The 12,727-nt window shown below is 44.0% G+C and overlaps 1 protein-coding gene across 1 annotated transcript in view; it reads right to left on the reverse strand.

Annotated features, from left to right (window-relative positions):
- LOC110549827 (plasma membrane ascorbate-dependent reductase CYBRD1) overlaps positions 1-12,727 on the reverse strand; it is a 25,525-nt gene continuing 12,798 nt past the window's right edge. The window contains exons 2-4 of the mRNA XM_060390470.1: positions 11,973-12,181; positions 4,576-4,730; positions 1-3,840 (exon numbers count right to left, since the gene is read on the reverse strand). Of these exons, the coding sequence (XP_060246453.1) occupies positions 3,537-3,840; positions 4,576-4,730; positions 11,973-12,181 (668 nt within the window). The 3' untranslated portion in view covers positions 1-3,536. The remainder of the gene's footprint in view (positions 3,841-4,575; positions 4,731-11,972; positions 12,182-12,727) is intronic.

Below are 12,727 nucleotides of genomic sequence, written 5' to 3' on the forward strand. Positions count from 1 at the left end.
TCTTAGAAGTAGCTTTTTTTATTGATATATTAAAAGTCAAGAAAAATAGATGTACATGTTTCCTTACAAAATTATAAAATAATCAAGATAATACTTTTCCATCAATGTGTTGAGATAAAAAGACAAATTTGTAGAAAGAATTATTTTCCACTTAAAGTGTTCAAGTAGCTCATAAATGAAGAACAATCATTTTTCTTTATTTTTTTGCATTTCTATTAGACATAGAAGTTATAGTTTCTTGTTGGACTTAACTAAAACAATGGACATTTATAGCTAAATATTTCATCACATTACAACTAAAATCCAGCTGAGGAGTGACTTCCTCCTTTCCATTTCCATGTGCAGCGATGGTGAATGAGGATGAACTGGGTTTTCCAGCTTGGCAGGGAAGAAAGCTTAATTAAAATGAGGCATACAATTTACACTGGTGTCCTTTAGAAAACAGAAAGTACTTGTCACCAGTCCTTTAAAAGTGTGCTTGCCTTAATCTATCATTTCATTGTAAGGTCCCGGTTGCTGTCTCTAACTGTACAGACAGAAAGGAAGCCACACTCTTAACAGGAGGAGAGTGCCATGGAGGGGAGGCTCTGCTTGACACAAGCCCAGGAGAGCTGTACATTTTTGATGACATTAATTCAATAAAGTATATTCATTGTGATTTCTTGCTAAAGCCTGAGAAAGAGAAGGCTTTCATGTTGACGTAGATCTGTGTTGAAGTGAAGCTTTCTTTCCTGAAATTAGATTATGGGGTGATCCACGCCAGATTATCTCTGCAGAAGATATACGCTATAATTATTTTGGGAGGTTTCAATCACTGTTTGGAATTGATACCTACGCCTTTCTTCTCCCCTATTCTTTGCAGACTTTTTAATGTGATATTTTTTGGGGGGAGATGCTTTAGGTAGGAAACATCAGCTTTTGAAAGATAAAGGTATAATTATCATTAGAATAAAGAGCCCATTAAAAGAAGAGTCTCAAATAGAAAGATCTTCTCGATATATTGTGCTATGTATCCTTTCATAAAAGCTGGGAAAGAAAGAAAAGGAGTGCCTATAATATTACCCTCCCATTAGCCCACTCGAGAGAAAATAAAGGGCTGAGATGAGGGGTGTTCAAATACTTTGCAATGGAGCTATTCTAGTGCCACACAATTAGCCTTGCACTGATAGCCTCTGCGGGCCTATGGGGAAAGGAAAGCCAGCCATGATTCCTGGGCCTCAGTTACTAGCCTGCCATTCTCCCCCTCAAAATAACCCTGGGATTTGACCCAGCTCTTTATGGTGAGTCATCATTTACACAAAGCCATGTAATTACTCTTTCTTAGCACACATACAAATTCTACCTATTTATTGGACTTCTGAGATAGATGCAGTGGCATGCATTGCAGGCTGGCCTTGAACTCTATCTAGCTGAAGAATGACCTTGGGTCAGTCACTCACATTCCTTCTGACGCTGTTACCAACTTTGCAAACAGGATTAATTAGGAAGAAGAAAGCAGGGATGCATCGAGGGAATTCTGAACTGTCATGGAGTTTAAGAGAGCTGATGGATGGTAGGTTTGTATTCTGTCTTTGGAAACAACGATGTACACACCAAACGTGTGAAGGGTATTTTGCGATAAACTGTAAGATTGTTTGTTTGTTTGTTTCCCCTCCACATTAAAACCCTTGTGTTTTGTTTTGTCTTTATCCTTACTTTAGACGGCAGAGCTGCAGTAGCACACGGTGGCTGGTGGCAAGCTGCCTGTCATGCTGTAAGGACATGAAGGCAAGGAGCATCACAAAGTCACCCGCGGTTACGCAAAGGGCCAGGCCAACCCGGGTTAACTAGAGAAACCAGAAACCCAAGGGAAGCTTTCACTGTGTTGCCCACTCTGGCCTTCAACTGAGCCTTGGGATATCAGCCTTTCAGGCAGTTGGAACTATAGGCTCGCCCTTCTGTGCCCAAGCAACCTAGTCAGAAAACGCAGAGAAACCAACGAACAACCAGTGTCCCGAGCTATCACTTCAGCACAGTTACTGGGGCAGCTTTCGGGGTCGGAGCTGAGAGAGGTCTGGCCACGTGAGAGGTCAGCACGTTTCAATCTCCCTGCAAAGCTTAGCTCCTTGCTAAGAACTTCAAATCCTCCCCCCCCCCCCACCCAAGAAAAATTAGAAAAGAACCTGCCGATGGCTCCAGGAAAGAGCAGCCTGGGATACAAGTGTCTCCAAATGAAAATCTGTTCAGCATCTAAACTAAGATCCTGAGGGACAAGTACTCTAAAGACTTCATCTTGGAAGCTGGGAGCACACTAGTCTGGGGCTTCCTGTCAAAAAGCCAGACGCCCTGCTAAGATTAAAAGGGCATCGAGGCAGGTTCTGGCTTGTTGGCAGTGGCTGAGGCCCTGAGATCTACTTCCAAGTCTTTATGGCTCCTTTCCCATCATATAAGGGGTCCCCTTGGAAGAGGACCAAGGGCAAGGCAGCGCCCTGAAAGTCTGTTAGACTCCATCAGCGACTTGACTCAGGGGCGGGCCGTAATGCTGCCAGTTAGTTTGAGTGAGGAAAGGAGTAGAGTGAAATGTGGGTTGTGGGCAGAGGAGCCAGACTGCCAGGGTTTGGATGTCAGTTCCACCGGCTGAAGCGTTGTGTGATGTTGGGCCAGCTTACTAACCTTTCCAAGCTTCAGATCTCCACCTGAAACGGGGCTTGTAACAAAGTCGGTCTGGAGGACAAAGGAGCTAGTATTTGTATAGTTCCCCGGGAGGAGAGTGGCTGGCACACAGGAAGAGCCAGCGAAGCACTTTGGAAAAGAAAACTCGAGGGAAAGCGTTCTTCGCTGCAAAGCAGGGACCTGGGGGACTTGGGCTCGGGCGTGTTTGCCTTGCTCGGGGTTCCGAAGCTGGGCGGTGAAGGTACGCCAGCTCCTAGGAGTCTGGGGACCGGACTGTTGGCAAACCTTCCAGGGCTAGCCAGAGACCTCTTCAGCTGTCTGTGACCCAGCAAATGCTCCAAAACACCCTCATATAGACTCTCACGTCCAAGGCCCACGCGAGCCCAAATTGTCTGGAGAGGGAGGGAGCAAGCAAAAGGCCATCGAGGGGGGCGGGGGGAAGAGAACCCGTTATTTTCCAAAAGCGCACCCCGTCCCCACCCCCGCCTCGTTTTGCTCACAGCATCTGTGAGGCACAATGGTCTAAACCCGTTCCAGGTATTCGTGACTTTATTTTCAAAGTTAAGACAGGTTCTACCTAGTTCTGAAATCGCCGTGCGCTCCCGGAATTAATGGGGAGTAGGGAGAGGCCAAGAGTGCTCAGACAAGCCACAGGCAGAAACATCCAAGGCGTGGGTCCCCGGGAAGAGAGAGGACACAGCTACAGCTTATACTGACCACGTCCCTTCGCGTTTGTCAAGTTCACAGGCCTCGGTCAACGCACTCGCTCTCAGGCAGGCCCCCCTGGTGACCCCGCTACCCACTGGCACTGTGAACCCAAGTCCCCTACGGCAGGAGAAGCTAAGCTGACGCTGGAAGAGAAGTTACGTGGCGGCGTCTACACTTCACATGGTGGACCTCTGGCCAGCGTCATCGAGGCCGACGGTCCTTTTCCGGGCTGCTCCCTCGCCGCTTAACTCTGCGTCTGCGGTGTCCACGCTGTGGCCGGAGCTAATGGCCATCGCGCCTTCCGCTGCGTCCGCGGTGCCGCCGTTTAGCTGAAGAGGGATAGAGCCCGGTTCCCTAGGACGCTTCCACTGGGGCCTGGTGACAATCCAAAAGATGAGAGCTCCAAACACCACCACCAGAAGGCCCAAGGTGTTGACAAAAACACCTTCTGGCGGGAAGGTATGGTATGAAGGATTTTTCCTAGGGAGAAAGACAAAGCAGGCCCGGTTACGAGAAGGCACTGAATCCACCTGCTCGGGTGAAGAAGCCTGGTAGAGCGGCAAAGTACATGTCCTCAAAGCATGGCGTTAAAGAGACACTTAGGTTTCACCGTGACTCACACTCTAGAATACCACAAAACTATTAAAAAATCACAAGTTAAGAAAAGGATATAGCACTTGGGGTATCTCATATCACTTAAAAACTGGAAAAAGATACAAGCAAAAATGCATACATACCATAATTACAATTAGCATAAAATACATGCCCCCAAATAAATGCACAACTCACAAAGCCCAATAATTCTACCATAGTTTTAGTAATATTATACTATATGTACGGGCTGAGAAATGATTTTTAAAATATTCTAACCTTAAATTTTTAATATTAAAATGTCTATTTATGGAGCTAGAGAGATGACTCAACAGTTAAAAGCATTGCTGCTCTTCTAGAGGACCCAAGTTCGTTTCCCAGCACCCACATGGCAGCTCACAAGTGCGTGTAACTCCAGTCCCAGGGCAATCTAAGGCCCTCTTCTGGCCTCCAAGGACAAAGCATGCATATAGTACAGAGATGCTTTCTTAAATAAAACACCCATACACACAAAATACAAATAAATCTTGTTTTTAAATGGATATCTATATAATATTCTCCCAGGGAAGAAATATGTCACATTTTCTAGCTTAAGTATTAAGAGAAAGAAGGCTACAAACTCACAGGTCAAAAAACAGCTTCTCTGTCATGCCCATGAGGACTGTCGCAATCACTGTCCCGAAGAGGAGGAGCCCAGAATACACATGTACGGGCATGATGAGTGCCCGGAGGGAGATCGGAGCCCATGGCAGCAGGAAGATGAAAAAGCCTGCAACAAGCTGAACCCCAGAGCAATGGTTACCATTTAACTTCAGTTGTAAGTTATTGTTCTAGCGAGGGGTGGTGGCACATGTCTTCAATCCCAGCACTTAAGGGGCAGAGGCAGAACTGAGGGGCATGAAACAAACAGCAAATTTCTCTATGCAACTTCAAAAGGTAATAGCTATAATAATCCCTGGCTCAAATATCCTAGAATATTCCTAACGCCCACAAGCAAAACTCTATCTCTGTGTCTGTCTCTCTTCTCTCCGTTTCTTTCTTTCTCTCTCTACCTCTCCTTCTCTGTGTATCTGTTTGTTTTTGAGACAGAGTTGATTCCCTGGACCGACCTCAAACTTGCAATCCTCCTGCCTCGACCTCAATTTCCTGAGTGCTAGGACTGAATGTGCCCAGTTTACACAGTTGTTTGTAAATGTATACACTGGGGCACTTCTATCTTTTTTTTTTCCTTAGCAGTATATTTTGGAGATGGGCAGATATTTTCATTTCAACACATTCACCCAGTTTAATTTGTTTAATAGTTAACACTCTATCTTAAGGATCTATCAATTTGTTTACTGAGTATGAAGGAAAATAGGTTTGTTGTTTTTTTTTTCTTCCCCCTAAAACCAACCACAGGATACATAGTTCAGTCTGCTCAGCCTACAAAGCTATGTGCCTAGAAACTGCTGCCAGGCATGGTGGCATGACCTTTGATCCTAGCACCTGCTGGCAGAGGCAGTCAGATCTCTGTAAGTTCAAGGCCAGCCTGGTTCTAGTACACCAGGGCTACAGAGAGACCCTTGTCTCAAAACCAGAAACAGAAAAAAGCTGACGGTGCTTCACAAGGAAGAAACGAATGCTGCCTGTGTTAATTCCCTCAGTAACTAAGCCTGTGGTGCAACACTTCTTTACTGACGCTAGTCAGAGTTCTGCATAAGCTGCAGCCTGTTCAGTCCCCATGGTTCTGTTATTTTGTCCCCTGTCTCTTGACCAGTAAGCAGTTTCCTCTCTTTGAGAAAATAAAGATGATGTAGTTGCTATCAGATTATTGAATTTCCACCAGGCAGTGGTGGTGTAAGCCTTTAGTCCCAATGCTCGGGAGGCGGAGGCAGGCGGATCTCTGTGAGTTCAAGGCCAGCCTGTTCTACAGAGTGAGTTCCAGGACAGCCAGGGCTACACAGAGAAAGCCTGTTTTAGAAAACAAAACAAAAACAAAAATATTTAAAGGAACTTTTTTTTTCCAAGTACTGATTTGGGATTTACATGTCTAATCAAATTTTTTAAAAAAATAGAGAAGACGGGAGATCAGCGGTATAACTGCCCCTCTTTGATGAGACACACACAGAAGGACTGAGAAATCCGCATATGGACAGGATGTCCCAGTGACTTGTGTGTGTTCAGACTTGAAGGTCACGATCCGAAGACATTGTTTAATGGCAGGAATCATCACCATGGATGCAGCTCTTCACATAACACACTCTCCCCCAGGACATAAGCGAAAGTAAAACCTAGAGCATATGACTTAGAGATGAAAGTCAAACAAATGTGATTCTAATCATGCTTAAAGATTAAACATCTAGGGGTGGAGAGATGATTTTTTTTTTAATTTTCCTATATCTTTCTAATCTAATAAATTTAAAAAATAGCTCATGTGATCTTCTGTGGTGAGTGTGGTCACCATAGGCTCAAATGTTTGAATGCTTGGTCCTCAGCTGGGGAGGATTAGGAGGTGTGGGCCTGTTGGAAGAGGAGTGACTAGGGTCAGGCTTTGAGGTTTCAAGACTATTGATATTCCCAGTCTCCCTCTTTTCCTTCCTCCCTCTTTCCATCTCTCCCTCCTTCCCTCCTTCCTACTTTCAGATCAACTTCTCAGCAATAACTTCTCAGCAATTCTTGCCATCATGCCTTGGTTCTGCCATCACGGACTCTAACCCTCTGAGACAGTAGCTCAGACTAAACACTTTCTTTTTAAGTTGTCTTTCTTATCACAGTAGAAAACTAAGGCTCTGCTGTAATTAGGTAATAAAAGGTTACTTCCATAGAGTCTGTTTTAAGTGGCTGAGCTTTTCTCTGTTAGTTAGTACTCTTCTTTAAATACATGACTATCTTCTGCTGTGCTACTTTGTCTCCCTTTAAGAAATAGATGCATGAGTCCAGGCTGACCTGAAACCTCACTAAGCAGAATTTCTGATCCTCCTGTCTTCACTTCCCAAATGCTGGGCCTACAGGCCTGTGCCACTGTACCCTGCTGTCTAAAAAAAAAAAAAAAAAAAAAAAAGAGGGTATGTGAACTTCAAGACTTTTTCTTTAAGTTTTTATTGTGTGATCCTCCTGCCTCTGCCTTCTGAGTATGTGGGATTTACAGGCCCGTGCTGGGTTTTTTGTTGGTGGTGGTGTTGGTTGGCTGGTTTGCTTTGCTTTATTTCCTGCTGAGCTGGATGCATTTACTCTTTTTCGGTAAGTCTCCCCAGGAGACCCAGCTGGTGGTGAACCGGGCAAGGTCCCATGCAGACCCAGGGCTGCTCTGTGCAGTCCCTTCTCCTCACTGCAACTCAGAGCACAGCTCGGCTTTCCACATGCCGGCTCAGAAGCGCCTTCCGCTGCTGGAGAGTCTTAGCTTTCTAGCGGCTCTTACTACCAGGCTCAGCTTTCCCAGGAACACTACGGAATGGGTCCATTTCATCAGGATAAACCAAGCTGCGTTCTCTCAAGTGAGTTCAAGTACATGGGCAAGCGGGTGCCACAATGGCCACGGGGAGGTCTGAGGACAGCCCACAGGCGCTGGTTCTCTCTAGAGCAAAGGCCCAAGGGATCCAGCTCAGCCTGTCCTGCTCGGCAGCGACATCCTCGCCTGCTGAGCTGTTTCAGCGGCCCCACGTCTTTTCTGTTTGATTGACTTTTTATTATTAATGTTTGGAGTGGCTTGCCCATTCAGACATGACTATTCATGTGTGACAGCTTTTCTTCATTCTGTTTACTTCAATGTCTTGTGTCACACACTTAAAAAAATACTGTATAGTAAATGTGCATTTCCCCTTATATGGTTTTTGTGTTTCTCACCAACTTTCTGGTCCTCTATCTTTTTTTTTTCCTGGTCCTTTATCTTACACCATAGAGATTGTATACATTTTTTTTTCTCTCTTTTCCTTGGCTTTGGTTCTTGTATTTAGGTCCTTAATCTAGATTTTTTTTTTCTATTATGTGGTATGGTATGTATGTTTTCCTAAATGCATACAATCTGTTAAATGCATTTATTATAACATTAAAAATGTTCTTACACACACTTGCACTTTTCCAGCCCCTCCTGTCCTTCTACCTGTATTTATTTTAGTTTGGCTAACACATACCTCCTTCAGGTGCTCCACTGTGCCTAGCTTTCTCCATAGGTTTGGCAGGATTTGAACTCAGGTCCTAATGCATACATAGCACACACTTTACTGACTGAGCCATTTCCTCAGCAGAACCCAGCAGGTTGTTTTTACAAGGTGCTTACTGCTGGAGTAGGCAAAAGTTACATACACTCTCTTAAAACCAGCTGTCACTCCAAACTCCCTACTTCTAGTCATCTGTTGGTTTCTAGACACATGTTATGTGACATACAAGCTGAAAAGTGAGTCACAATTATTTATCATAGATTTCCCCCTCTCTAAAACAGTGCTGAATGACAATATGGTAGCAAGTATTCATGTGTTACTTGTGCTTTTGACGGAAGTATCTTTAGTGTTCTGGTTAATCTAATATCTGATGTTGGGTGTTGGTAATGGCGACCATAATTACAGCTGCATCCTGCAGATGTGTAGCACATAGGCCCACAGCCAAGAAGGTCTCACAGCCTTCCAGTGGGCTGGAATAGTTTAAAGGACTCCTTTCTTTTTTTTTTTTTCAATGCAGTTTATTCAGGAACCTTGAACAAAGGACTCCTTTCTTAAAGGCCAAATGTCTGAATTTTTTTTTTTTTAAATTTTGAGATAGCTGATAATTTTTATTCATCACTTATGTATAAGAAAGGTTGACATTTTAACACCTCCACAATTGTTTTTTTTACTTGTTTTTTTTTTTTTTAAGATTTACTTATTATTTATACAATATTCTGCCTGCACACCAGATCTTACTATAGATGGTTAGGAACCACCATGTGGTTGCTGGGAATTGAACTCAGGACCTTTGGAAGAACAAAGAGTGTTCTTAACCTCTGAGCCATCTCTCCAGCCCCGATCTGATGCCTTTTTAATCTCTGGATTTCATATGACTTTAGGTTTGTTTTTGTTTTTTTTTTTCCTATAGTAATTCATCTTTATATGTTTCTTAATTCTTTTTGGATCAAATTTGTTAGTTATATTTGGCAATAGGGAAATCCTTTTTTTTTCTTTCTTTCTTTAATTATATTATCATCTATAACTATGGGGGGATGCTGGGGATTGAAACTAGAGTTTCACAGATACTCAGCATACACAGTTATATTATATGTATATTAACTGTAACCATCTGTCCTGCCTAGCGTCAGTTGTGTCTGTTGTTATATCTCTGAATTCTGAGTGTTGGACATTTTGTCTTATTAGTCAGGCTTGTCATGGCTTAGAATAAGTGTTCTCTCTTTTGCTGACTTCTTTTTGTTGTTGTTTGCTTGTTTGTGTCTTTGAGATAGGGTCTCATTATGTAGTCCCGGCTGTCCTGGAACTGGCTATGTGGATTAGGCTGGCCTTGAACTCACAATGATGCTCCTGTTTCTGCCCCCTGAATGCTGGGACTAAAGGGTGTGTCATCACTCTAGGTTCTTTTGTTGTTGTTGTTGTTAACTTCTAAATTCTCTCTAACTTACATATTAAGATACAGAGTAAAGAATAAAAGGTTTTGTAGTGTGTGTGTGTGTGTGTGTGTGTGTGTGCATGCATGCATGCGCGCACACATTTTAGAGAAATCTGATTAAAAGCCATAAAGCCATATGTTGGTATAATGTTCTTTTAAAATGTATACGCCTTACCCTTGTTAATTCAAATGCTGATTTCCCCACCCCCAACTCTCTGGTTTCAATCCAGATATTGCATTGTGATACTCATTATAAGCATCCTGTCTCAACTCTTGTGTAAACAGGACACAAAAAAGCAACTAGATACAATGTTGTGCAATGGGAGGAGCCAGAGGACAGGAAAGAGGGGAGGAGCTAGAGAGCAGGAAAGGAGTGGGAGGAGAAGGGGCGAGAAGAGAGGAGGAGAGGAGAGATCTTGGAGGACCTGGAGCATGAACCAGACCTAAGATTTCACAAAAAGCAAGTATAATGTGGGAAATCTAAATGTTAGGAAACTGAGGGCTTGGAAGTTTAGGAGGGAGTAAATATTGCCCAGCATTGTGTTCTAGGTTAACTAAATAAACCCAGTCTCTGTGTGGTGATTTGGTTATACAGCTGTTTAAGATTAGCAGCAAGCTTTACTAGAAGATAAACCAATAGTAAATATTAATAACTTCTTACAACAGCCATATTTAATTAGGGAATCTTCATTTATCTATGTAATCATTATACTGCTTATTCACTAATCCTACTATTATGAAAAATAAATGTTAAAGAAGTTATTATAAGATAAAAGAAGTAAAAGGGGAAATAATGACTGGCAGACACTAAAGAAACCCACTTCGGCCGTCCCAGGGGTAATTGAGCACGTAACTCGGGAAAGGCATTTGGCCTGCCCATTTTAACCACGCACTCAGAGACACAGAGCCACGTACCTTCTCTACATTGGCAGAGCCCACTGCCATCTGTGCGACTAGGCCAGCGGTAAAGTAAGAATGTACCGTGTATGCATGGAGACCTTCACAGGAAACCAAATACGAAGTTGGCTGGTTTCGTTTTTACCCTCAGCGGGTTAAATGGCCCTTCTCTGAGAATGCTCGCACATAAGCTAGGGCATCAGTCTGGGAGTCACAGAAACAGGGGAAGAAAAGGTTGACGGGGGTCTGTGTCCCGGCTCTGCCACTGACTGTGTAGCTCAAGGCAGGCTCCTTCCCACTGCGCTCCTGAGGCCGTACCAGATGGCTCATCGGAAGGATGAAGGGAAATGCGTAGAGTGCTTGCTGTGGTGCGGCCTGTGGCTGTGTCCTGCTTTCTGCCTTGTAGGGAAAGCTAAGGGAGCTGACCTTCAAAAAGAATACAAAGCCCCACAGAGATGCTAGTGTGCTTGCTGGGTCCCCCAAGCAACCCACAGATCAATGGCTCCTACCACCTTCACTCCTGAGGGGAGAAGGCTCACAGCTGGGGACGGTGGAGAAGGGGTCTCTCAGATGCACAAGTAGCTGGAAACTAAGGGAAATGACCCTGAGGACACATGTCTGAGCAAGCTACCCAACTAGGGCTGTTTTCTTTATTGATTAGAACAATCACCTTGGGTACAGTGCTTTTGTTTTGTTTTGTTTTGTTTTCTGCATCTTCCTCTTGCCTGGCTCCTTTCCATCCCAAACTCGTAACTCCAGGATGGCTAACAGATTTAAATAGCTAAGAGTGTCCATAGAGATCACCCACTGTTTAATAAAAATGCATCATGATTCAAGGTTTTAAAAATATGTGTTTGTTTAGAAGAAAAAATGGTCAGTGTCTAGTAAGAGGGCCTGCTTCTTAAAGGGGCCGTTTATTTTAGGACAAGCTTTGGGATTGTATGTACCCATTCTAGTGTCTCACTCTGCAGCCATAGAAAAGTAAAGTTCACAGTGATGTCCCAGCCAGGAAGTTGAATACACACCGTGATAGCACGGAAGGACACTGAATCAATACCATTTGCCAAGATTTTTCAGCAAAGTGGTGAGGAACCCCAAAGACTCGGAACATTAACTTTTACTGTTGTGACACAGAACTGCTGGATAGCTACCATGCACCATTAAGTTTCAGTACAGTACAGTGTTTTCAGAATGCACGCGCAAGGAGTAAATGAAAGAATCACTCCAAAGTCTCGCAAAAAGTTCTAAAAAAAAAAAAAACAAACAAAAATCAGCACTATCACTTAGGAAAGGTGATAATTTTAACCTAAAAATGCAGCAAAGCTCCTGCCTAGCCGAGCTGATTCACAACATGGGATTGAAGACTGAGCAACACTAGTCTAAGAGACATCAAAATGAGACATCACACATCTGGGTTCCTAGACTGTGAATTCTGAGGTTCACGGCCCCCTCCCGGAAAGAGTTATCCTGGACACAAAAGAAACAGCAAGCTTAGAAAATTCCTGCAGTCACTGAGCCGTTTTGCTCTTCCTTTGTAAAGACGGGGAGACACGGACCTGTAGGACGTAAAGTATGGCGACTGTCAGTCCAACCCAGCTGTGCAGACTGTACAGGTGCGGGATCTGTTGGACACTGTGGTTTTCAAACACGGCCACCACGGCGATGATGGCCAGGATAGCGGCCACCGCATTTAAGCCCGCGTGGATGGATTTCATCAAGAGCTTGCTGCATTTCCAGGTCCATGGCAGTCTGTACACGATGATGGCTGAAGAAACAAAGCATTGTTAAAACCAACACAGAGTAACCAAGCCACCTGGACCCCCTGGATGGTTTTGAGGCACTTCCCCCCCGACCCCCTGGCCTCTGCTTCTCCCAGCCTGCCTTCTCTCTGCACTCCTTCTAAGCCTCTGACGCTGCCACTGAGTATATGCCCTGAAGAAATAGATACATACACTCGCCAACAGCCCGACCATTTACAGTAGCCCAAGGCCTGAAGACCTCCCAAATGTCTGTCATCAATACATGGCATGGTAGTTGAAGACAGTAAATGCACTTTATGTATGCTTTTCAGCATGTATACTAAAATTCAGTAAGTAGCCTTAAGATATTTTAAATGCACACACTATCCGTCACACAACGTGAAAACAACAGTGTGGTCCTCCTTACCTATCTGACCCACGTCAGGGAAATTCTAAATATTTGGAAATGTGTGACAGATTGAAAAACCCTGAGAAATACTTCCTTGGAAGATAGGTCCCACTCCGTCAATCATGGGCCATGTAACCTCTTGATCCCAGGAAATAAGGAAAAG

The sequence above is a fragment of the Meriones unguiculatus genome, chromosome 8 (genome assembly GCF_030254825.1).
Source record: "Meriones unguiculatus strain TT.TT164.6M chromosome 8, Bangor_MerUng_6.1, whole genome shotgun sequence".
Lineage (NCBI taxonomy): Eukaryota > Metazoa > Chordata > Mammalia > Rodentia > Muridae > Meriones > Meriones unguiculatus.